Here is a 26705-nt window from a genome sequence, read left to right on the forward strand (position 1 = left end):
TTATTAAGCATCTTTTCTGTGCCAGCCTTTGTGTGGGCTTTGAGGCCGCCAAGATAAATAGGGTTGGGGAGCACCCCGTATGTTGTAGCAAATGTGCATGTGTTATGCCTGGCACACAGTAGGCACTTAATAAATATTTGTGGAAAGAATGAAGGAAAGAATGGGTGAGTGCGTGTGATTGTTGACCCTGGTCTGTCTCACGTCTCTCAAGCTCTGTCCTGAGTCTCTCTGTCTCGGGTGCATGGAGGCAGCTCCTGGCCCCCTGCCTCCATCTTGTGGATACTCAGCCATGCGGCCCCAGAGGTGGGACCTCTGATGGTTGCTGGGACGTTTTCAGTGTGCCCAGGGCTCCATGCTGACTAGCTGACTCCCGGGACACGAGGGCGAGGAAGAGGCATCCTTCTGGGTGGGTTTCTTTCTGATTCGTGTGCTGGCCAGGGGCCGACACTGGCTGATCTTTTCCTAGCTGGCCCTTGGGAGGGTGAGGCCCTGGCAGCCCTGGATCATGACCTCTCGAAGCCCTGCTGAGAAGGTAGGAAATGTCCTGTTCTCAGACCTGGCAGCCTGTGGACCGTCTGGTCCCCTGGGGCCTCTTCCCCATTCCCCTTTTCCTGGCAGTGGACCCAGCCAGCTGTCCCCTGCCCCGTGATTTTGCAGGCATTCCCTTTCTGCCTTTCTGTATAGTGGTTAAGAGCTAGGATCAGCTGGGTGCAGTGGCTCACACCTGTATTCCCAGCATTTTGGGAGGCCGAGGCAGGTGGATCAGAAGTTTGAGACAAGCCTGGCCAACATGGCAAAACCCTGTCTCTACTAAAAATATAAAAATTAGCCAGGCATGATGGTGCTTGCCTGTAATCCCAGCTACTCAGGAGGCTGAGGCAGGAGAATCGCGTGAACCTGGGAGGCGGAGGTTGCCGTGAGCTGAGATTGCGCCATTGCACTCCAGCCTGGGTGACAGAGTGAAACTCTGTCTCGGGAAAAAAAAAAAAAAGGAGTCAGAATCTAGAGTCAGAAGACCTGGATACAAATCCCGCTCTGCCTTTCCTGGCACGTGCTTTGAATGGGCTCCTGAGCCTTGCTTTTGTTTTCCTCATTGACAAAGTGGGCGAGTCCATTGCACCTACCTGTGGAATGGGGATATCCATTGTACCTACCACATAGAGTTCCTGTGCTCATCGAAATGGGGCAGTGTGAATGTAAAATGGTACCGGGAGATGCTCACACCATACTCAGCATCCCCTCAGGGTGTAGGGGAGGCTGTGCCACCTCCCTCTGTCCCTGGCAAGGCCCTCTGTCCCTGGCAAGGCCTCTACTGCTCCTTCCCTCCAGAGGGCATGGGGCCAGCTGTCTTGCTGCACAGTGTTTGTGCAGGGTCCGCTGTCTGCTCTCAACGTCATCATCTTGAATGCAAGCCCTTTCTTAAGGGCAGTAGCTCAGCAGGGTGGGAAAATTCACTACTTTTACTTTATTTTTTGAGACTCTTGCTCTGTTATCCAGGCTGGAGTGCAGTGGTGCGAACACGGCTCACTGCAGCCTCCAACTCCTGGGCTGAATCGATCCTCCTGCTTCAGCCTCTCAAGTAGCTAGGACCACAGGCATGTACCACCATGCCTGGCTAATTTTTAAAACTTTTGTAAAGATGAGGTCTCACTGTGTTGCCTGGGCTGGTCTCAAACTCGATAGATTCTCCTGTCTCATCCTCCTAAAGTGCTAGGATTACAGGCGTAAGCCATTGTGACCAGCTGAAAATTCACTGCTTTCCAGTGAAACGTGATTGAGGCGAAAGGTTTTGTTATTGCCTCTCTTTGCTCATAGAAAGTCCCCCAAGTCCATATCTTGGGTTCAGGGAAGCTAGGTTTGGGTGGGTGTGGTGTAGTGGGGTTTCCTGGTGTGGGTGTACCCTCTTCCTCCTGGCCGCAGGAAGAAGCTGGCAGGACAGGGCAACCTCAGCATATGTGAGGTCGAGCCATTTGAGATTGCCAATATTCAACTTTTTTGACCTAAAAAGATGGCACCTTTATATGGTTCAATCTAATACTTATCGTCAGACAATAAACTGCACTGTGGCCCCTTCCCCTCCTTCTGCCTCCACCTGTGTGGGGATTCAGATGCCTGCTTTTTTGAAACCAATCAATTAATTCACTCATCCATTCATTCAACATTTATTGAGCCCCTACTATATGTCCATCTGTATGCCAGGGTTGGGGGGAGGTGGCACTGAGCTAAATTAGACACAGCTCCTGCCCTCATGGAGCTTATAGTCTGGTGTGGGGCGAGAAGGTCGGCTATCCATTGCTAAGTAACAAACCATCCCAAAATGTAATGGCCTGAAGCAATAATTTACTACTACTTCTCACAGTACTATGAGCTAACTGGGTTCAGCTGGCAGTCTCACTGGGTGTTTCTTGTACGGTTGCAGCCGCATGGTGTTTGGAGCTGCTGTCATCCAAAGGCTTCTTGGGGTGGGATATCCAAGATGGTGTGCTCCCATGGCTGAAGTCGGTGCTGGAAGCTGGGAGTTGTTGACTGGAGCCCCCATGTGCTCTCTCTCCATGTGGCTCGGGCTTCATATATTATGGCTGCTGGGCTTGAAGGGGGAGTGTCCCAGGAGACACAGGGAGAAGCTGCAAGCCTCCTTCTGACCTAGCCTCAGAAGTCTAGAATAGCACTTCTGTTGCATCCTGTTGGTCAAGGAGCCACTGAGTCTGGCCAGCCCCGAGGGGGACTGTGGAGGAGAATTCAGTCCCTCGTTATGATGGGGGAGTCCAGGTCTCCCTGCAGAAGGGCAGGTGGGGTGGGAGATATTGCTGTGGCCGTCTGGGGAAAATACAGCCTGCCACAGGGAGAGAGAGAGAGAGTAGACAAATTAGCCCACAAAAGCATGAGTGCACGTGATGCTGAGAGCTCTGACTGCAAAGGGAAGAGAGCCCTGGGGAAGGAGTAATGGGGCCCTGAGTTTCGTAGGTGCCCAGGCTGGTGGAGATCTTTGGGAGCTGTGTGAAGACTTAACGGAAATCTTCCTGCTGGAGATCAGGAGTGGGAAGCCCTGGACCAAAGAGACTTGGCAGTTTATGGGGTTGAAAGATGACCTTCAAGGCTGTGGAGGTGGGCGATAAGTGAGAGAGGTCAGCAGAGCCATTGCTGAACCTTAGGGGCTGTGACCAGGACCCTACATGGGACTTCGAGGGGTTTTACAAACTCCCAACACCTGGCTCAGGTGTTCATTGTGTCTTGCTGTGAGGAAACCATGTAGTAGAGTGGTTAAGAGTCACATGCAGTGGGCTTGAAACTCGGCCCCACCACTTCTCTGTGGCCTCACTTAAGCTCTGTCACTTCCCAGAGCTCTGCTTTCCTCACCTGTAAAATGGGGATATGATGGCATCAACTCGTAAGGTGCCTGCACTTGATTAAGCATTGAGTGCGTAATCAATGCTCACTGTTCTTGGGGGATGCCTGGACAAAAGGATGCAGGTGTGCACATCAGAAAACAGTTGTCCATCGTGGAAAGCATGAGCTCTGGGAGGTAGGGAATCTTGTCAGCTGGACTGACAGTCAGCATTCATAGCACTGGTTTGGTTTCTGTCCCACGCACATGGCCCTGAGGGAGAGGTCCCTGATTTGAAATCTGTTTGGCTCGGGCCTTCCCTGAGAGAGCTGTCTTCATGCTGCTGCAGACAGCCCCCAGGAGGACAGGGGAGGAGCCAGAGGGAAAGGAGCCAGCAGGCTGTTTTCGGGAAGCTCTCCCCAGCCCTGGAGGCTTCTGCAGAAAAGCATTGAGCCATTGGCCTTCTCCTCGGGGTTGAAGTTGCTTCACTGGGCTCTGGGGTGATTGGAGGAACCAGTGAGCTACAGTTCTAGCCCAGGTCATAGAAATGAGCCAGCACTTGTGATGGGACTCACAAGGCAGGGCCAGGTGCTGGGCCTCTGGGCCCTACCTTCTCTGAGTTTGCACAGGTGATGTCCAGACTCAGGACAGGGACCAGTTGGGGGGCCTCTGGGGCTGGACAGAGCAGCACACAGGACAGGCAGGGCTGGGTTGAAGGAGTAGGGAAGATCCAATCATTCATTCCATGCCCAGGACTTATGAAGCAACCGATCAGGTGGGCCTGGAAAAGAGGAACCCCAGAGGGTTTCCAGGTAGGACTGATGTCCTTGGAGCTCCCTGTTCTTAGAACTCCTGCCTCCTGGACCTTAGAGAGCTTGGGGCTCCAACAGGCCCTGGGACTTCAGGAAAGGTGTGCTGCTTAATGAACACGTGAACGTATAGATTCGATCCTGGCATGGCTTTGGGTGGCCTTGCAGAGACTCAGTTTTCTCATCTGCAAATGGAAAAATAACACCATTTATTCTTTTGTCTTACGGTGAGGTTCAGAAACTCCTGGGCATGAAAGTGCCTTGCAAGAGGCAAACCCTGCCTGGGTTGGAGGCCTTCCTGTTCTCCAGCACCTGATTCTGCTGAATCAGCAGAGGGGCCCTTGGGTCTTCAGGGAAGTCCCATTCCCCAAAACTTCTTCAGGCCCGAGTCTTCGCTGTCTTGTGTCACCTTCCTGAGGGCCAGGCTGGGACCCCTTGGGAGCCCAGAGGATGAGGTCTGCGCCTTTGTGTGGCCTGAGCTCGCCTCCGTCTCCGTCCCTTTCTGCACAGCCACCCTCCCTTCCCATTAGTAGCTGGCCGTAGGGGAGGTGACAGTTGCTTAAAACAGATTTATACTCTTGGATGACTTTATGGGTTTTTGCCTTATAAAAACCTGAGAGTTGACATTCTGATTTATCTACTCCCGAGTCAACAGGATGTACCAGATTTAAAGAGATCAAATGCATTGTGATGTTTGTGGTTCCAGTTGTGGATTAGATGAGCTATTATAGAAAGTGCTGCCAAGTAAATACGGCAAAAAAATAACGAGGGGATAATTTAAATATGTCTATTAAATTGTGTGTTAAGTAAAGTAGCACAAGTGTGGTGCTGATTGTAACTTATTATCTGGAGAGTCGGTGTAGTAGATAAAGCCAGAATTATGGCTCTTTTATTTTCCCTTTCTACAGAACATTTTTTTTTTTTATTAAAGAAAGACTGTAAATGAGGAATTTCGGAGATGGGCACTTGACTGTGTAACCATGGTTGTGTGATGACTTATAATATCGAAGGCTCCAAATGATATTTCTCATTTCTTTGCTTTCTATTTCTTGCCCTCACCGCAGCAGCAGATCAGATTCCCTGAGATAAATATGCTGCCTGGCTTTTAATGGGATTTCTGTCTTGCCAGAAGTTGGCGCGTTCTGATAATAAAAGAACCTAAAAACTGTACATCCCTTAATTGGTAAGAAGAGAGATGTTTTGATGGGCCACAAATGGAAACATTGATTTTTACTGCCTCCGCGCAGTTCCAGTCGGCGTGTCGTGCAACGTTCCCTGCCTTGGAAGGAAGCAGCTGGCTTTCCGATGAGCCGATTTGTGTTCCCAGGTTCTTGATGTCGGGTGCGTGGAAGGGCATGTTCTGTGCAGATGGGAGAAATAGAGCCTTTATAACATTATCTGTTTCCAAATTGAAATATTCATAGGACTGTGGTTTCCACCTTGAATTGAGTGCATTCTTTGCTTCGTGTCTCTCTTTCTTGCTTTGGCGCCCGCCCTCAGGGGTTTGCAGGTTGTGCACTGAGCCTTTTCCTGTAACTGTGATGTTGCATGTACACACGTACATACAGGTGCACATGCACGCAATTTTGCATATGTATATATGCTTTCAAAAACACCTTTATCGATGATAAGATCTCTCTTTGATTTAAATCAGTGCAGCTAATTTCCGGATGAGTAGATCTGTTTTCCAGGATGGGCTGTAGGAACAGACAACACACACTTTTATTTTCCAATCCGAGGGTCTCTGCATTTTAACAGACACATTTTATCCATTGACATTTATAAGGATTACTGATATATTCTGTGTGTTATATTTACCATGCGCTTTTGCACTTTGATTTACAAGTTCCTGGTGTGTCTTATTAATCTGTAAGATTGGGGCTGTGCTCCATTTCCCACAGTTGTGCAGGGAAGTGAACTAGACCAGGAGTCATAAAGTTGAGCTGAGCCTCTGTAAGGTGCTTGGGCCGTTGCTTCTTCTGGCTGGATGCCAGGTACCTTACCTGTGAGATGGAAATAACAAAGCTGTCCCTCTCTGCAGGGGGTTGGATCACATGGTCCTTTGAGCCTTCTTTGAGTTTAGGATATGCAAGGCTGTGAAATGGGGCTGTGTATATATAATGGTGGCTTTGAAGAAGCACCGAACAAAGCACAATTGCAAGGCATCATTATGATCACGAATTCACTTTTCCCTATAGGTTGGCCACTCTCTGCACAGTGCTAAGCATAGTAGCTGTTTTATTTTAAAGAAATCAGTGAGATCATTCCAAGACTGATTCTCACTGTCTAGGCCTGTACCAGGTCACAGGTGACGCTATTTATTTTATTTTGTATTTTTTAGAGATAGGGTCTAGGCCCAGGCTGGAGTACAGTGGCACGATCATAGTTCCCTGTAACCTCGAACTCCTGGTCTCTAGCAATCCTCCTGAGTAGCTAGAACTACAGGCACACACCACTATTCCAGGCTAATTAAAAAAAAATTTTTTTTTTTTGTAGAGATAGAGTCTTGCTATATTGCCCAGGCTGGTCTCAAACTCCAGGCCTTCAGCAATTTTCCCACCTTGGTCTCTCAGAGTGCTAGGATTATAGGTGTGAGCTCCCATGCCCAGCCTGGATATATTTTAAGCTTGAGATTCGACCATCCATGGTTCTTCAAATGTGTACTTCCTTTATTTCAGAGTTGGACATCTTTGCAAAGAACTGAGCCAACGTCACTGCCCTGGGAGGCCTGTTGTGTGGAAGGTGAACTTGGCTAAGAGATCTCCCAGCTCTAAATTTCAAGCCTGTGGGGAAAACTAAAAGTTTAGGTGTGTTAGGAATAGCTGATGGGGGCTTTAAAAAGGTGTGTAACCGAATCTGGTTTTTAGGAGACAAAATACTAAGATTTTTCACCTCTCTGATGGGTCACGGCCCCCAGCATCCGTGCACAGAGGGGAGATGACAGGAAATCCCCCTAGATGATTTGCACCAAGAATTAAAGAATCTAGTTGAGAATTATGGCACCACATGCTACAAAAAAACCCCATCTATTAATATACTGAGAGGTGTCAAGGATAATGGACCCCGGGAGGTAGAGTAATTAAATGTATCTTAATAAATGCCGGGCGATTCTTTTAAAACCCTTTCCCAAGACCCCATCAGCTGACATGGACTGTATTCTTCCTGTTGGCAGGAGGCCTAGAAGGAGAGCCGGAGTGCGATCGGAAAACCAGCCGTGCGCTGGAAGACAGGAACAGCGTGACAAGTCAAGAGGAGAGAAATGAGGATGATGAAGACATGGAGGATGAATCAATTTACACCTGCGATCACTGTCAGCAGGACTTCGAGTCTCTGGCAGACCTGACGGACCACCGGGCACACCGCTGTCCTGGAGGTAATGCAAAATAGCCCCGGGACTCTGACAGGTGGTTACACGGGTAATTGGACATAGCAACAGCTTGAAGCCTCAAGTGAGATTAAAGAATTAATAATGTAATTTTACAGTTAATGTCATTTTATTGTGGTGTCTTGGGTACCCTGTATCCGCCTTTTAAATACAATTAAAAATAAAAGCAACAGCTTTCCGGCAGGCAGGAATTAGATGGTGGTGCTCTGTCCTGGCCCCCTCTCCCCGCAAGCTGTGCTCTGGTACTCACGCCATGAATGGGTGGATCTGCACCTTGAATTTCTGGAAGGCCTTTTGGAAACGCAGTAATTAAGAGGTTGTTAGTGCAGAGTTAAGCAGCTTAAGTGTGGAAAGCTGCGTAAAGGAGTAAGCTCTGAGGCAGAGCTTGTGATGGGACGAGGAGAATTTCAAAGGCCAAGGACAGCCCGTGAAAAAGGGACCTGATTCCAACTCTGTGCTTGACCTCACGCTTCTCTGAGTAGGAGGAGAAGGGTAGCTGGGAGCTGCTTCTGCTAGATTTGACTGGAGCTCTTTTCTCCATTTACTCGGTGCCTTGGAGAGGGTGTGTAAGACCAGTTTTCTAGGAGCTACTGAAGACTTCAGGAGTTGTGTGTGTATATGTGTATTTGTCTGGGGTGATTGGGGTGGGGAGTCAGAGGGCATGTGCATTCCCTGGGATGTGGCAGCCATGCTACAGGGATGACACATTTCTGGGCTCTGAGATCTGCAGAGGGAGTCTGTAGGACCTGTGTTCCTTACACAGTCTTCCTGAGAGACCATCTTCCATCAGGGTTGTTGATGAAACTCCTTGGATACTGGTTTGTGGAAGAAGGCCTGAAATCTCAGGCCTGCATTCTAAAGGGAACCCGTCACCTGTTGAGGGGAACATTTACTGGTAGGGATTAGATTGGCACCCAAAGCTCTCACTTTTTCTACTCCTCATATCATCTTGGAATTTTGAAACTAAGTGTTTGGGGAACTGCTATGATTTGCCCTCTAGTGACACCTGTGCCTGCACAGCACTGGCTAGACCAAGTCCTCATTCTCAACCTCTGGAGGAACAGATATTTAAATAATAATAATAATAATAGACCTAAGAAGAATCTTACAGTTTTGGACATTTTGGGGCCCAGTAATGCAAACCCCAGTCATTTGGAATTTATGATATTGCAACCAGAGGCAGAGGTGATGGTTAATTTTCAATTCTAAATCAGAATTGGAAGGGACCTATGAGATTAGCTTTTTAAGTCTCCTCACTTCCCCAAGGGAAATACTAGGGCAAAGGGAGGAAAAGGTGATTGCTTGGCCAAGGTCACATAGCTGTTTGGTGCCCAAGCTAGGACTTCCTCTGGACCCTGGGCTATTGACCCTCATCCTACTTGAGGAATAATATTATAGATGTTGGTATGTTTCTTGATTTAGCCAAGAATTAACATGGAATCTTAACTATAAGAGAATGAAATATTGCCACTTACTTTACAATCAACTAATTAATCTAATGAAAAGTTATTCTCTTTATTTTCTAAATGCAAGAGAATAGGCCATTCTGTGTAGTTGTTAGAGTGGGGCCCCAGGCCTTCTGCTAAGCTGTACTTACGTGAGTCCCTGCAGCTCTTAGAGGCTGCCCCTTCCTCCAGCCCTTCAAATCAAGGAGATTCTCCTGTCTTTCAGTCTCACTTTTAAGAATGGTGGCATTTTGGGCTGGGCACAATGGCTCATGCCTGTAATCCCAGCATTTTGGGAGGCTGAGGCAGGCGGATCACGAAGTCAGGAGTTCAAGACCAGCCTGGCCAATATGGTGAAACCCCATGTCTACTAAAAATACAAAAATTAGCCGGGCGTGGTGGCACATGCCTGTAGTCCCAGCTACTTGGGAGGCTGAGGCAAAAGAATCGCTTGAACCCGGGAGGCGGAGGTTGCAGTGAGCCGAGATCATGCCACTGCACTCTGGCCTGGGCGACACAGTGAGACTCCGTCTCAAAAAAGGAAAAAAAAAAAAAGGTGGCATTTCTAGATGGAGAAAGGATACGGTGAAACTGGGCTATATGTGGGGGTCTGAGCCAGAAATAAGAACTGGTAGCTAATTGTGCTTTGGTCCCCAGGAAGGATCCTCCTCCCAGTGGCAAACCCTTCTCTCATCAGCCTCTGACTCCAGGTGAAATCCATGGCAGCCCTGTTTGCAGGGTCCCCAGCTGCCCTTACTGATGCTGGTGGTATCCACCGACACTCCTGCCCGCTTCCTAACAGGACCCTGCTAATGACCTCCGTGGGGACGCAGCAGCTAGGAATACCCCCAAACCCTGGAGCATTGGAGGGGAGTCAGAAATTCCTTGAAAGAGTGAGGGAAACAACCTTGCCTAAGCACATCCCTGAGAAATTCATTACCGCCCAGTAAAGGCGTGACCCAGCCTGGGATAGTTTCCTAGATGTGTGAGGAGTTATTTTCCCACAGGTCTTGGGTTCTTAGGATTACCCAATGATGGGATAAACCACCGGGAATTGCGTATGTATTATTCAAAACAGTTCCCTACCTGGAATGCCTCCACACCCTTCCATTGTGCAGTGGTTTTCGAACTGTGTTCCCAGAATTATCTCTGAGGCTATGGTGTGGTGTGTTTGGGGCATAGGGGTGAGTATTGGGGCCTGTCAGACTGAGGGGGCGCTGATGTCCAGTCCAGTCAGAGCGATTCACCTTAAAAGTCTGTTTTATACCTGGGGCTTTAGCATAAGATGTTGTTGGAAAATTGGCCTCTGATTTAAAGGTTTGGAACTGATATAAATGTGCAATCTCAGGCTCCCCCTGGCCAGGCTGATGGGTCTGCTGGACGCTCACCACTGGTCACTCGATAGAAGCCCAGCAGAGACCGTGTCTGAGAGGGTTGCGTTGGGCGCAGGCTGGGCAGGCCACGGTGCCCTGCAGATGTTTCTGTGGGAACCAGAGGGTCTGCCCGCTTGGCCTGGGGCAGAGAGTCTGCTCCTCAGGAATCGTGACCTGGGGTGTGAACAACCCTCCCCCTCATAGGGACTGTTGCTGCTGGAACGTGGAGGCAGCACACGCCTCCTCAAATGGGTGTGTCCTGGCAGGGTCAGCCCTTGTGAGCCATTGGCCTTCTGGGGAGAGCGCTGTGTGTTGGGGTGTCGGGGGTGTGTTTGTGGGTGGTGACTGTGAATGTGGCTCTTCCTGAAAACTGCTTCTGTGTCTTTCTACAGCAGTTGGGGTGGTGTTGAGGGGGAGATTGGGGGCAGCATTTTGCTCCCTCAGAATCTGGGAGAGTGCTGTGGTGAGATTTGGGGGTTTTCTAAGGTGGGAGGATGCTCACCCCTCAGGGGTGGGAGGGGAGCTTCATGCCAGAATGGCCACGATGGAAGACCCCCCCATCCCCAACCTGGAGCCCGGCCCCTGCACTAAGGAGCCTTCATTTCCAGTTGGGAGCTCGAGAAGGCACCTCTCTGTTGTTCCTCAGCAGGAGTGGCATGCCGGGCCCATGAGCTGTTGAAGCGTGGACTTTAAGATCTCGGACAACTCCATCAAGTCCTGTTCCTCTCTCTCCCTCTCGCTCTCATTTGTGTCTGAGGAGAAACCAACCTTAAACCTATAAGGTATCAAACATTGCATTTTTATGACACAAACTGAAAAGAGCAAAAATCCAGTCCTCTCCATTCATTCTCCCCCCCGATGTCTGTTTGATTTTTCTTTGTTCCTCTCCAGCCCCTGGCCACAGGATGCCACACGTTCGCATGCTTGGGGTTGTGAGCACATACGTTTTTACGTTCTGTGTTTGTCACATAACATGTTATGAATGGGTTCCCATGTGGTTACCTGGTCTTCTCCATTTTTCTTTGTTTTTTTTTGCTGGGGGGAGCTCTGTCTTTTAAATACTCAAGGGCAGGAAGATTGGGTTGCAGGTACTGTGTCCATACTCTATGAAAATATTAAATTTAGACTAAGATGTCTATAGATGAGGCTTTTTGCCACAGTGTAGATAGGGACTGACTGGGTAAGTGTGATGGGCTTCTCTGTTCCTAATGGAGACATGTTTGTGGGCACCAAGTCAGGAAATGGCAAAGGATTTGGTGGTTGTCTGAATTGCCAAGGATGGGCAGTCCCTGTCAATTCAGGTCTCACTGATTTAAATCACGTTGGAACAAATAACGTCATAATTTGTGAAGCGTTGGCCAAGCAAATTTGGGTCCTTTAAACTCCAGCAGGGGGTGTTTGTCATCATCTTCTAGGGGCCAGGAGGACTTGGACTGCTTTAGAAAGTTTCTCTAGGAACTGCCTGGGGTACCGTAGAAGCAGGTGCAAGAGGTTTGGTTTGCCCATGGGCTGATGGTGGTTTTTTATGTGCTCACTGAAGCCAGTCACCTGTGGGCCTGTAGTCTGGATTTATCACTTCCTGGTGCAAATACTCCCTTTTAAAGACACTGCAATTTATGTTGACCCCTGCTTTGGCCTGAATTAAGAGACTGGCTGCTGGAGGGTGTGTGGGTGCTCCGTCTGCGCTGTCATGCTTGAGATCTGACTTTCTTAGTGCCATTCCTCAGAGTGTCCACAGTGGGCTGTCAGCAGGGGTCTGTGCTGTGCCAGTCCTGAACGTGCCAGCCCAGGTCCCCAGGGCTGGAGGACTTGACAGCTTTTGGGGTCTTTGGCCTCTTTGCTAAAGGGGCTGCTGGCCTGATATGGCTTTTCGTTGTAGGTAGTAAGACCGCGGGCTCCAGGCACTTGCCTTGGAATAGAAATCACCTTCAGGACCAGTTCGGAGCTCAGCATTGGTGTCTTCCCTTCAGCTCCGTTCCCTGATCTCTGACTTGGGCCAGGCTCCTGGCAGGCCCTAGAGAGGTGGTTCTGAAGCAGATGGGGTGCGTGCTGCCCTCCAGGGGCTGGCAGTCTGGTGCTGGGGGCAAATGTGTGAGCAGGTGTTGCCTCCTCCACACTACAGCAAGGGCTGTAGTCCTGACATTCTTTGTATTTTCAGTGCCCACAGCCCGCGAGGCACTATGGGACTCTGCCTGGAACACACGCCTTGCAGCCCTCCCTGCTGGCCCTCTGCAGCCCCCATGCCCACACAGTCCAGAGCGCCCATCCCTTTCTGTAATTGTCTTTCACGTGTTTCTCACCCATCTCCCTCCCTACTATTAAGCTGCATGAGGACAACAGCCATACCTGTTTTGTTTCCCGTTATGTTCTAGCCTAGCGCTAGAGCAGAATTCAACATGTTTGTTGAATGAATGAATCATCTCACCTAGTCTTTATAACAATCACCTTTGGTGTCCAAGGTGACACTGTCTTTATTTTTTTAATTAATTAGTTTTTTAAGAGACAGGATCTTGTTCTGTTGCCCAGCCTGGAGTGCAGTGGTGCCATTTGTAGCTCACTGCAGCCTTGACTTCCTGTGCTCAAGTGATCCTCCTGCCTCAGCCTCCTGAGCTAGGACTACAGGGGTGCCCCACCACGCCTGGCTCATTTTTAATTTTTTCTTGTATGGATGAGGTCTTGCTATGTTGCCTAAGTTGATCATGACCTCCTGGCCTCAGGCAATCCTCCTGACTGGGCCTCCCAAAGCTAGGCACTGTTTTCTACCATTCGTCCTCATTTTGCAATTGGGTGACTGAGGCTCAGAGAGCTGGAGGATCTTGCTCAAGGTTACAGATCTTGTCAGTAAAGGCAAGCTCCGAGGTCGGAACAGCTTGCCTGTGCTTGAGAACACAGATTGGGGACTGTGAGCGATTTCAAACTAAACTCCAGATGGCTTTTTTGAATGCTCAACTTCCAAAAAAACAAGAGGGAGGACTCTGTTCAAAGAGCAACAGCAAAAAATGTGTTCCTGGTGGGTTAATTTTGTGGCTCCCCTCTCCGCTATCCCTTCTTGAGGACTGGGACCAAAGAGTGTTTCCCTAGCCCCTGTGAAAGGTAGGCCCTCCTTTTCTGGCGAAGGTGAAATGCTGCTGTGCAACAAGCCGGGTGGAAAGTTAATTACACCCTGGTTTGTTCAGCTGTGGCCAGAGCGACCTGTGGGCCCCAATTACAGGGCTGGGGCTGTGTGGAGCTGGCACCTTTGCCAGCCGTGTGCTGTCGGCCGGCTGGCCAGCGCTTGCCTTTGTGTGCCGGCTCAGGCCCCTTTCCTGCTCCAACAGCATGAGGGGCTCCCTGCCTTATTGACTTGCGACGCTCCTCAAACTGGCTCTGTTTTGGTCGTGCAGCGTGGGGCTGGGGCCAGTGCCAGACACTGTGCTACCTGATACACAGGTGCTGGGTGTAGGCTCCTTCTGTCCACAGGGAATGCACTTGGGGCCTTGGTGTCAGCTGACTTCATGTGGTGCAAAAGGCTGGGGGCTTGAGCACAATTGATATCTGCCCCCCACCTTAAGAGTTTTCCTGCATGCAGACAGCTTCCAGTTAGGAAACACAGAGCAAGAAATGGTCCCGTTATGTCAGCCACAAAATGTATAAAAACCAGGGAGCAAACCCAGTAAGAAACATTCAAACGGCATGGAGAGGACAAACAAAATCAATTACAGTGGGGTGGGGGTTGGGGGAAGACAGGGAACACAGAAGAGACCTTATTCCTATTCTTGTGGAAAGATTCAGTATCATAAATATGCCAATTTCCTCTAAACGAACCTATTGGCTTACTGTTAGCTAATGAAAGCAATGGTAAGATTTGTTTAGAAATGGATGTGCTGAATTTATAGCTCATAAGGAAAAGTGGGTATGCAGGCATCAGAAGGAATCTTCTGGAAAAGGAACAGGGAGTGGGGACAGGAACCAGCTCAGATTGCTCTGGAGCAGAAAGGATTCGAAGTGGTGTGAAACAGAAATGGACCCAAATACAACTGGAAATCTAGTGTATGAGAAGGGTGTCCCTGCACGACAGTGGAGGACAGATGGCTCTCTCAGCAACTGGGATTAGGATGAAGAGGTGGCCATCCTCCAAACAGGAAATTGGATCCTTCCCTCACTCCTGACACCAAACTCAATCCCAAGTGGATCAGGAATCTAAACATAAAAAGAAAACTTTAAAATACTAAAAGAAAACAGAGAGCTTTTAAATATTTTAATTCAATAGTATCAGAGTGAGGAAGGCCTTTCTAAATATAACCTCAGTGTCAGAAGCCATAAAACCAAAGTCAAAACATTCAACTACATAAAAATAAAAAATTTCTACATTGTGAAAACCACAATAAATCAAGCCAGGGACAGATATCACAGGCGAAAGATATTTCCCTTAATGTGTAAGGAGCTCCTACAAATGCTAAGAAAATAGCCAATAAATCAACACAAAAAAACATGGCAAAGGCTGGGTTGAGGCACAGCCAAGCCTGCTTGAGATGCCTGGCCTTCCCCAAGGTCTGCACCATCTCTGATCCGTTGGTGCCACACTGGTGGTTAGATATTTTGAATATCTCCCATGTGCAAACTACAGAAATGGACAGAAATGGAACCAGAGAAAGAAATACTAGTGGGATCCTAAATATTTAAAAAATATCTATTGGGAGGCCAAGGCGGGCGGATCACGAGGTCAGGAGATTGCAACCATCCTGGCTAACACAGTGAAACCCTGTCTCTACTAAAAATACAAAAAGTTAGCCGGGCGTGGTGGTGGGCACCTGTAGTCCCAGCTACTCGGGAGGCTGAGGCAGAATGGCATGAACCCAGGAGGCGGAGCTTGCAGTGAGCTGAGATCATGCCACTGCAGTCCAGCCTGGGAGACAGAGTGAGACTCAGTCTCAAAAAAAAAAAAAAAAAAAAAAAAAAAATTAGAGCCCCGTTTATAGTAAGGGAACTGCAAATTTAAACCATAAGGAAATACCGTTTTAAAAATACCAGAATGGCACAGATCAAAAAGTTTGCCAACACCATCTCACTGGTCAGGTTGTGTTCCATGATGTCCAGGCTTGGGGTCTTATTCCCTTCCCTCTCCACAGAATTGCTTTGGCCTGTGGCTAGAACACATAGTAGGTGCTCAAAGAATGTTTGATCTTGGGGCTAAGGAGGCTACAGCCCTCCTGCAAGGCAAAGGGGTGTGTGCAGTAAGGAAAGTGGAAATGCCACGGACACAGTGCTTTGGGATATGAGATAGAAAAAAACAGAAGTTCTGGACATAGTAGGTCCTCAATTAATATATAATCAGAAGGGTAAGTTTAGAGATGGAAGAGATGGTCCATTCATTCAATAAGTGTTTCTTTAGTGTGTACTATTAGCAGGGGTCTGGGCTCTAGGGATGCAGAGGCTATTATAAAAGGTAGCTCAGTGGAAAAGGTGTTCACTTCTCAAAAGGATGCTTTGACTTGTGTGATGAAGTGCTGTAGTGGCCTTTAAACAGCCTCCCTCTCTAGTGTCCTTAAGAGGGGCTTTGATGAACAGAGAGGTTATTCTCTATAGCTCTCAGGAAGATGCTGACCTGCTAGCAGGCTTCCACTTGGGAGGGAAGTGGATGGGCAGGGTGGACCACTGGCCAGCCTGGGTCTGCTTGGCTGGTGGCATTTGTGGGAACCTTCCCTAAATTGTCTGCCCCCTGCTCTCTGATGGCTTCTGATGGGGAACCATCCGTAGTCTAGCTGGAAGATAAAGTTGCTGTGATCCTTTTGTCTGCCAGCACATAGTAGGTCCTCAGTTAATGTGCTGTCTGCATAGAGACCTGGCTCAAATTGACAAGCAGAAAATAGAGGATTCATTGACTCCAGGAACTGAGAAATGCAGATGTAAGGCTGGCTTCAGACTTGGTCCTCCAGGGCCTCCAGAGACATTGCCCCAAGTCTGTCGAAATGAACCCCATCACCGTGTATACATCAGCAGAGGTGCCCCAGCACCTCCAGGCTCCACCCTCTCGACTCAGCAGTGACAATGGAATGAGCAGCCTCTTACCATTGCCAGGGTAGAAGTCCTGAGGTTGACTCTGTAGAATGGCCAGGACCAAGACTCACCCCCACCCATGATGCGGCCAGGGAGACAACATACATGTTAGCAAGGGTCAGTGTTGGGTGCGGGGAATCAGGGCAGCTGCATGCAGACCACTGGGCCTGAGAGCTGGGGAGGGGCTCCCCTGAATGGTGGTCAGGAGCCACAGACATCTTCTTTAGGAGGTAGGAATTACATGCAGACAAATAGGAAGTAGTAAAAGAGTGCAATGAAATGCCAGATTGTCAGATATCAGTTATCAATTGATAACCAATACTTTTGGTTTTGACAGTGTCTAGTCAGGTAATCTTAGAATTTTAGGGAAGCGGAATCCTTGGTGTGCATATCCTCAAACCTTTTTCATTTGAATGTGGTTGAAAGAATGGCAGAATCAGTCTCTCAAACACAGCCAGGGCACTGATTGGACCAGGCTCCTTAGTGAGGTAGTACTTGTCCCAGGTCACACAGGGAGGTGGTAGCTTAACCAGCACTCTCTGAGGTTATCTGCTAACTGCTGGTGGGGTGGGGAGGTGGGATTGCAGCTCCCAGGGTGGACAGGGGACTAGTGCAGCCTGCAGGGCACCCATGTTCTCTGGCAGGAGGTGCCTGTGTATATGCAGCTCCTGCCTGGCTCATGGGTGCTTCTGGGAATGCCACATCCAGCTCACTGTCTTTGAGGTCTCCAGACCCACAGACCTCACACCGTTTGCACTGGACCTTTTCTTTGTTTGCATCTTGTGGAAGAGTGACTTTGACCCTTGAATTCTAACAAACTTCATGGAAGTTGTGCCCCCACCTTGGGTGTTACTTAAAGCCATGGTCCCCCTGAACCTCTGCTGCTTGGTCCTTTGGGGGCAGTGCTCTGGGAGGTGGAGGGTGAGGTAACGGTGTGTCAAGCCCTCGTGGCATCCACCAGCAGCTTGGCCCCTACAACATTATGTCCAGGCCTCAGGCCAGGCTGGAGAGAGGCTGGGCAGCCACCAAGTTAGTCAGAGCCTTGAGCCTGAGTGGCTCAGATGCCCAGATGGTGTTGAGAGGCGACTCTGAAATCAGCCAGCTATGCTGAACCTCTCCCGTGCATTCCTGAGAAACCCAGTATATTAGTTCATTTTCACACTGCTATAAAGGACTACCTGAGACTGGGTAATTGATGAAGAAAAGAGGTTTTTAATTGACTTGCATTTCCTCAGGCTGTACAGGCAGCGTGGCTGGGAGGCCTCAGGAAACTTACGATCATGGTGGAAAGTGAAGGGGTAGCAAGGAGGTCATAGCATGGTGAATCAGGAGAGATAGGGTGAGAGGGAGGTGCCACACACTTTTAAACAACCACATCTTGTGAGAACTCACTCATCACCAGCACAGCAAGGGGGAAATCTGCCCCCGTGATCTAATCACCTCTCACCAGGCCCCTTCCCCAACATTGGGAATTGCAATTCCACATGAGATTTGGGTGGGGACACAGAGCCAGACTATATCACCCAAGTGTTACCAAAAAACCACATCACCTGCCATCAGCCAGAGGGAGAAAGAGGGATGCAGCTACGTATTCTAAAATTGCACTAACAAGGTCTTTTCTTTATTCTGTAGATATTTCAATAATAAGGTTTTTTCCCCCAGTGTATTAGTGTATAGCTCTAAAACCTCAGTGTCACTGAGCCAGCTCGGGGCCCGTCACGTGGAGCTGCTCTTCCTTTCCCGTCAGGTCTGCTTTTTCATTAGGCCAGCACTTCCTGCCCTCGTTATCCTCTGTCTCACCCCTGGGCGGGAAAAGCAAAGGCCAGGGCCCCCCAGAGAGGCCCTGCTGCCTTTCTCCTGGAGGTGCTTGTGCTAATTCTGGATTCTGTTGGGCATAAAGATCTGAAAATTGTGTTCCCTGAGTAATCAATCTCGGTTACTACCAATTTGAGGTTTGCAAAAGCTTTGAGAAATGCCTGTGGGTGAGGATAGGAATAGCCTCCAGCTGGGATCCTGACCTGATTTTGGGGTAAAAGAGGCAAATAGAGGGGAGTTGTTCTAGAAGAGTCCTTTATTATAACTGGCTATGGTCTGAATGTTTGTTTTTCCCCCAAATTCATTTGTTGAAATCTAATCCCCAATGTGGTAGTGTTAAGCAGTGGGCCTGTAGGAGGTGATTAGGTCATGAAGGCTCTGGAAGAATGGGATGAGTGCTCTTACAAAAGGGGCCCCGGAGGACTGCCCAGCTCCTTCCACCATGTGAGGATGCAGCAAGACCGTGTTGTCTATGAGAAATGCGCCCTCACCAGACACAGAATCTGCCAGCACCTTGATCTTGGACTTCCCAGCCTCAAGAACTGTGAGCAATAAACGTTTGTGGTTTAGAAGCCATTCAGTTTATGGTATTGTTGTTATATCAGCCTGAACAGACTTAAGACAGAGCTGAAAAGTGTTGATGCTGCCTTCCTCCATCCCTTACTCCACAATTCCAGGCACTCAAAGGAACAAGCAAACTTAGTGGATGAAAGAGAAGTGTGTTCCTTAGACCACAGCATCCCCTGGCATGTGTGCATTCATTCACAGATGTTTTTATTTTTGAGACAGAGTCTCACTCTGTCACCCAGACTGGAGTGTAGGGGCACAATCTCGGCTCACTGCAGCCTCCACCTCCTTGGTTCAAGCAATTCTCCTGCCTCAGCCTCTTGAGTAGCTGGGCTTACCACACTCAGCTAATTTTTGTATTTTTAGTAGGAAGGGGTTTTACCATGTTGGCCAGGCTGGTCTTGAACTCGTGACTCAGGTGATCCCCTCACCTCGGCCTCCCAAAGTACTGAGATTATAGGAGTGAGCCACCACACCCGGCCACAGAGGCTTTTTTTAAAGCATCTACTGTGTGCTGGGAACTGGGTGAGCAAAACACTGGGTGAGCAAAACAGACAACAGTTCCTGCCCTTGTGTAGCTTACTGGGCCCCTTGATAACTTTGGCCAGGGGATTCTTGAATGGACTCCTATGAGTTGGTTGGTCCCCTCCCTCTGTGGAGTAGTCCAGTAGTTCAGTACTGGCCAATGCCTGCGTGAATGGTGTGGAAATGAAGAACAGGAGCCGGTTCACTGCCAAAGGGTTATTTATTGTGCTCTGACGCTGTGTCAGCAGAAGCAGAAAGGGTGTCTGTTCCGTATGTTGCTGGAGGGAGTGGTTCAGGGAGGACAGAGAAGGAGAGGCCTCAGGGTCATGCTTGCAAGTTGGAAGGTTGGGATTCCATGCCGACCACTGTCAGACAACCAAATCCTAACCAGCTGAAATCAAACAGTGCAATGTATTGGCTCATGTAAATAGAAACCTAGGTGTAGGACTAGCTTCAGGTGCAGCTGAATCCAGGGACTCCAGTGAAGGGCAAAGGACCCAGTCTTCCTGCATCTCCTGGCTCTGAGGAATGCCACAGTGGCTTTTGGCTCAGGTCAAATCAAGTGCTCTGAATAGCAGACCTAAAAAGTTTCCCCAGAGGAAATTAGGGTGCTGCTAGCAGAAGAAGCGGGGATGGATGCTGGCAGCAGAAGCAGCCCGAAGAGAGAAGGAGCTGAGGCCATTTAACCTAGAGAGCAGGTGACCTGACCTCCTGAACTGAGGGGTAGGCAAGAGATTGGCTGGAAGTCCAGCCAGCCCTACCAGTTCCATGGGGGTCTGTTCCTATGACGGTGAAGGTATGGCTTGAGTGGCTGATGCTTTTATTATTGCCTCTGGGTAAGATGCCTCTGTGTGCCAGGGCAGTGGGGGAGCGGGGATGAGACCCGTCCACCCCTTTCTCCATTAATGTTGATACTCCAAGGGCCAGACCAGGACCAATTCCAGAAGTCCCCAGGGACACCCGCCTGGCCTGTGTGTAAGGAGTGATGTTTTGGTTGGTGAGAGTCTTTGCAAGCCTGGAGATGAACACATCAGAGGGTGGCAGTGGGAGGAGAGGGGGATGCAGGCTTGGGGCTGAGAGATGGGCATGGTGGATTTATCAGGTTCCTTCAAACCTTGAAATCCTGTGATTGGCATCCCTAACATGACACCCTAACACAGAAAAATAGAGAACATCCCCAAACAAAATGATAAACCAACCAAATTTATCTCCCGCTGACTGGGGCTTGCAGTTCAAGGAGTGCTCCCAGCAGGAGATCAGCCCATAATGCGGATTCCGCTTTCCTCTGGTCACAGCCTCCCCAGCACCCCAGCCCACTGGCCTAGTGGCTCAGAGGGGTGATCAGGAGGAGCTGCTTCTAGTGTCGCAGCAAAAGCCAGGTAGCAGGGAGAGGCGGGGGATTCGGAACAGGAAAAGAGCAAGGAAATTTAACTCTGGCATCGGTCTAAAATAAAGCGCTACTATTGGTTGAGTGTTTTGGCAATGTTTTTAAACACTCTGTGCCAACTCAGAGAAAAAATGTACAGGGGATTATAAAATGCTTCATTTTGTGTTAAATAGTTTTATTTTGGAGTTGACTGGCTAGGATTTGGCTGCCTTTGGAAATGACGTCATGGGTATGGGGGTGCATATGGGAAGACTGAGGCAGGCGAGGTGGCTCTGCAGGTGGGGAAATGGCAACCAGCTTGGGGGAGCACACCTGCACCTCTGCCCCTGCCCTTGGATGTGGAGTGTCTCAGCCTCTCCAAGGGCTTGGCTGAGCGGGTTGGTGCTGCCACATGATGGGGGTGATGAGGTCAGATCTGCTGGAGCGGGTCTGACCCCTCTGAGGGTTGGTGGGGGGTGCTGTTGGGGGTAGGTGGAAGGAAGGTGGCTGAGGGGCAGGCAGCAGGGAGACTGGGGAGGAGCAATGGCTGGCATCTGCCTGTGGGCACCCAGCCTGTACCCAGCCTTTTCTCCTCAACTGCCCTCCGCTGTCTTCAGGACAGCTTGCGCCTGACTCTGCTCCTCCCCCACTGCCCTGGGGATGAATCCGCTCCCCTGCCTGGCCCTGTGCCTCTTGTGTCTTCTCCTCCTCCTGCTTGATTACCACAGCTCACTGCAGTATAGACCTCCTGGGCTCAAGCAATCTTCCCACCTCAGCCTCCTGAGTAGCTGGGACTATAGGCTTGCGCCACCATGCCCCACTGTGCCCAGCTACTTTTTTGATTTTTTGCATACATAGGGTCTCTCTATGCTGCCCAGGTTGGTCTTGAACTCCTGGCCTTAAAAATTCCTCCTGCCTCAGCCACTCAAAGTATTGGGATTACAGGTGTGAGCCACTGTGTCTGGTTTTTGTTGTTGGGAGACGGGATCTCACTCTGTCACCCAGGTTGGAGGGCACTGGCACGATTGTTGCTCATTGGAGCCTTGAACTCCTGGGCTCAAGCCATCTTCCCACCTCAGTCTCCCCAGTAGCTAGGACTATGGGTGCACACCACCATGCCCAGATAATTATTTTATATTAATTTGGAAGAAATGTGGTCTTGGTAAGTTACCCAGGCTAGTCTCAGACTCCTGGCCTCAAGTAATCCTCCTGCCTTGGCCTCCCAAAGCACTGGGATACCTGTGTCAGCTGCCGTGCCTGGCCTCAGTTCCTCCTCTTGAGCGGTCAACAGGCCGTGCTCATTCCACTGCAGGGCCTTTGCACCACCCGCCTTCCCCAGGTGTTCTTTCAGCTTTTCATGTGGACAGCTCTCTCGCTTCCTTCTGTGTCTCCAAGGTCACCTCCTCAGCGTGGCCCTCCTTGCTGACACCCTCCCCCGTCTCCCGCAGCAGCGGCTCCCTTCAATGCCAAACACGTCACACCATTTATTTCCTTTATGGCAGTGATTGCTTGATGTTTTTGAATTATTGTCTCTGCCACTTGAAGGTGACCCTCTTAGGAGTCCCGTCCTGTGCTGTCTCCCTCATGCCTGTTCCTGTCTCTGGCCTTGTGGCAGTCCTGGTACATAGTAAATGCTCAGGAAATACTTACTCGGTGATTTGTTGGAAGTGGCCTGGGTGGTGCTAAGTTGTTCCCTTGGATGGCACGAGCACCAGGAATTCTTAGGGGCTTGCAGCTGGGCCATCTCCTTGGGACTGGGGACTGGAAAGAAGCCTTCTCCTCAAATTCCACCAAGCCACACCCTTCTCACACCTCCCTTCCCATTCCAGAAATGGCTCTTCCCATGGCTTCCTGGGGGCTGGAGAGCAGGGGCCACAGGACAAACCCCAGAGTGCATTTCGGTCTTCAGTGGAGGGGGCAGGTCATATTTCGGACCACCCATTTTTATTTTTAAATTAATTTTTTTTGTAGAGATGAGGTTTCACTATGTTGCTTAGGCTGATCTGGAACTCAAGCAATCCACCCATCTCAGCCTCCCAAAGTGTTGGGATTACGGATGTGAGCCACTGCACCCGGCCTCATCAGTTGTTTTTGTTTTTTTTTTTTTTCTCCCAGGCTAGAGTGCAGTGGTAAGATCTCAGCTCACTGCAACCTCCACCTCCTGGGCTCAAGCGATTTTCCTGCTTCAGCCACGCAAGTAGCTGGGATTACAAACACCTGGCTATTTTTTTGTATTTTTAGTAGAGATGGTGTTTTGCCATGTTGGCCAGGCTGGTCTTGAACTCCTGACCTCAGGTGATCTGCCCACCTTGGCCTCCCAAAGTGCTGGGATTACAGGTGTGAGCCACCGCACCTGGCCCCATCAGTTTTAAATTTAGCTCCTAGTATGTACTAGGCCCTGGGTGCGTGTTGAAATATAGCAGCACCCTGAGTAGACTGGATCCCTGTCCTGGTTGGGGAGACAGATAATAAGGAGGTAAGCACCGGGTGCTTCGTCATACCGTCATACCATCATGTGTGAGGTGATGAATAAATACAGTTGGCTCCTGCCCTTTGGAGCCCATGATCTCCTGGGAGAATGAGCCATCTGCAGAGCACAGGAAGATGCTCTGGCTCCTGGTGGGATTTGAGAAGCACTGATGGGGTGTCAAGCAAGAGACCCAGAGCTGGGCTTCAGAAGCAACTGTGCCTGGTGGGGTCACTCTCTCCTCCTTCCTTTACCACACTGCTGGGCTGACTTGTCTGCCCTGTGGGAGGCGTGATGGAGTTGCAGGGAGAAAGCCACTGGTCATTGACCCCACACAGCCAGATCACAGGGGAGGGATGGAGGCCCCGGCAGTGGGGGAGTGAGTTACTGGAAGATTCCCTCTTCGACCACATTCTCTGGGCCTGCGTATCTGATCACTGACTTTCTGTCTCTCCAGTCTCACGGATGGCATCTTTCACACTGCTTCCTCGAATGCCTTTTTATCACAGTCTTAACAAACACCTTGCAGACATATTTACTTAAAAATTCTTGAAAGGATACCCCCTTAGTCAGGGTCCCAACAGAAAACAGATGGCGCATTCAAACTGGGAAATGGAGGAGCATTTAATAAAGGGCCCGTTTGCAGAGGTGGGCAGGGGAAGAAGGGGAGCCGTCCAGGAGTGGGGCATCATCCTGAGAACCTGCCAGGGTGCGGGGAGGGGCATTTAGGCCACCTGGAGAGAGTGGCTGTAAGGAGGCTGCTGAGGAAGAGGGGTGCAGCAGGGCAGGGCAGAGGCTGGGAGAATAACTACCCCACTTTTGTCTCCTCCCCCACTGCAGTCTCTGCAGGAACACAGAGCAGGAATGGACCAAGGTGGGGGCGGATCTAGAGGGGACAGTGGCAAATATCCTTTGTACCCACCCCACTCCCTGGGCTCTCTTAGATCCTGCGGATGAGCAAATGCTCAGAAGTCAGATTTTGGAGATCAGCCCCAGTTTATAGCAGTTTCCTGTGTGATTTGTGTGGGGGAGTGGGCGGTGCCCTGTTTCTCCTGGACCCTGAGGCTGTGTCAGGTGACTGTGGGCTTTTAGCTTTTGGTGGTCCCTTTTCCTGGGACAAGCCAATTGCCAGCACTTTGTTCTTGCTCTGTAAGGCCACAGATGATGGAGCAGAGGAGCAAATTTGTCAGACTGGAGGCCCAGCGCCTGGCATGTGGAGCTGTACAAATGGAGGCCTGAGCTGCCAAAACTTTGTTATTTGCATAAATGGTGACGTGAATCAGTTATCATTCTGATTAAATCCATTTTCTGCTTAACTCCTGGAGAAATTGGCAATGGAAGGCATTCTGTGGCTGTCACCCGCACGACGGTGTCATTCTGTTTGTGGCTTCATAGGGACAATGGGAGCGGAGAAGTCAAGGAAAAGCAGGAAGGTCAAGGATGCATCTGCGGAGCCTCTTTGTTCATTATGTATTTCCATCACACGTGGTTTCCATTCGTGGATCGCGCCGCTCCCGGGACCCCCAGAGGATAAGACAAGGGAACCAGTGCTCTGAGCACCAAAGCTATTTTTATTTGTGTGCAGGGCAAGGTGATGTGGCGGCTGCAGGCCGAGGTTCAGCCGTCCCCGACACACAGAATTGGATATTAAGGTGGAATTAGAAGCTTGAGTCTGAGGAGGTCCCTAGCGAGGGATGCATTCAGGATGGCATTATGACTTTCCAAACTGCTTTTGCAGAGGGCAGCGAGGGGAGATGGAGGAGCTGTTTTGGGGGCCAACCCTCAGCCCCTGAGTAGCCCTCTATGAGTGGATTATGAATTGTTTGTTTCCCCAAATCAAATTCTCTTTCTGTTGTTTCTTTTTTTTCCAATGGCACTTTCCTCTCTGGACATTCCTAAGAGCTTTTTTTCTCCTCTTCACAAAGCTTTGCGGCACCTGATCAGGCACGCGAGCCCCACCGTGCGTTAACAGTGTGGGTGCCGGTTCCTTCTGTGTCCAGTGCAGGCCCCTATGTTATCAGCATCACTTCGCCTCCAAGTGAGGAGCAGAGAAGGCCTTCTCTCATTATTTTAAAACAATTAAACGTGATCAACTATCACAGTAATACATAAATGTATTCTTTATTATTATTATTTTTTTAAATAGCGACAGGTTCTTGCTCTGTTGCCCAGGTTGGAGTACAGTGATGTGAACATAGCTCACTGCAGCCTCCTGGGCTTAAGCGATTCTCCTGCCTCAGCCTCCTAGGTGTCTGGGACTGCAGGCATGTGGCCCCATTTCTGGCTAATTTTTGAATTATTTATTTATTTTTTCTAGAGACGAGGTCTCACCATGTGTTGCCCAGGCTGCTCTTGAGCTCCTGGGCTCAAGCCATCCTCCTGCCTCAGCCTCCCAAAGTGTTGGGATTAGAGGCATGAGCTACTGCATCTGGCCATAAATGTATTCTGTTTGTAAAAATTTCAAAGATAGGCTTCAGGCTGTCCTCACCCCCTTGTTAACTACTGTTGTTACCATTTTGGCTTTCTTGATTCCAGACCTTCTCCTACACCTTTACATAATACTGTATTTCGTAGATTCTAAGACACGTTTTAACATTTCTGAAATTGAGGTGCATCTTTCAACTAGTGGCTTGTCATGGTTGAATTGAGAGTGGTTTTTGTTTTTCTTTTTCAGTGGTCTATAAAATAATGGTGCATTTTACCATCCACAGTGTCTTAACGTTCAGTGAAATATAGTGTTATGTGTATCCATAGAAACAATGTTGTATTGATTTTTGATTAAAAAATGAATGATACCATATTGGATCTATCATTCTGCAACTTGCTTTTTTTCCATTTAGTATTAGACCTCAGAGAGCTTCTCACCTTGGTGGATACATCTCCCTACTTCTTATTAGCTGCGTGGGGCTTGTGTAGTGTGGATGCCCTGCGCTTTATGCAGCAGGCCCCTGGTGGGGGGCATGTAGGGTGTTTCCAGTTGTTCACTATAGTAAACATACTTGTACATGTCTCCCTGTAGGAACAGTTTTTTCCATGGTTGATAAGGAGAAGGGGCATCGTTGGACCCAGCCTCTATAATGTTCTCTTTCCTTCATTCCAACTGTTCTGTTCCATTGCATCTTATTTCATCCCACCTGCTCTACTCATCCCATTCCACCCCTCTCATTCCATCCTACCCTGTCCCATTCCACCTCTCTCATTCCATCCTATCCTGTCCCATCCCACCCCATCTCACCCTGTTCCACAGTCGCCACCCTAGTACCAACTTGGCTTTACATACTGTGCTTGAGGGGCCCACAGAGGGGAGTCACTACCTGCCTACCCAGCAGCTTCTGGTGCAGCTGGGAGAGAAACCCTGAAATAAGACTTGGATCTGAGCCCCACGTCCCCAAGTGAAGCCTGGAGGTGGGGCACAGGTGTTGTCTGGTGCTGAGGGAGACATTGCAACCTCATTTTACACTCATTCTGGGTCCTCTCAGGCTGGCAAGCCCCTCGGGAATTAAAGAGAGTTCCTTAGCATTGCCACGTGTTGTCACCTCTTGACTGGTATGGAGCTTAAATGAGAATCTTCCCCAGGTGTGTTCCTTAAGGC

At 49.5% G+C, this 26705-nt stretch overlaps 1 protein-coding gene across 3 annotated transcripts in view; it reads left to right on the plus strand.

The window, feature by feature from the left end:
- Positions 1-26705, plus strand: part of ZNF423 (zinc finger protein 423) — a 369635-nt gene that overhangs the window by 120437 nt on the left and 222493 nt on the right. For all 3 annotated transcript variants that reach the window (XM_030797375.1, XM_030797365.1, XM_030797370.1), the window contains exon 3: positions 7307-7507. In XM_030797375.1, coding sequence (XP_030653235.1) covers positions 7411-7507 — 97 coding nt within the window. In that variant the 5' untranslated portion in view covers positions 7307-7410. The remainder of the gene's footprint in view (positions 1-7306; positions 7508-26705) is intronic.

This window comes from Nomascus leucogenys, chromosome 2 (genome assembly GCF_006542625.1).
Source record: "Nomascus leucogenys isolate Asia chromosome 2, Asia_NLE_v1, whole genome shotgun sequence".
Taxonomy (NCBI): domain Eukaryota; kingdom Metazoa; phylum Chordata; class Mammalia; order Primates; family Hylobatidae; genus Nomascus; species Nomascus leucogenys.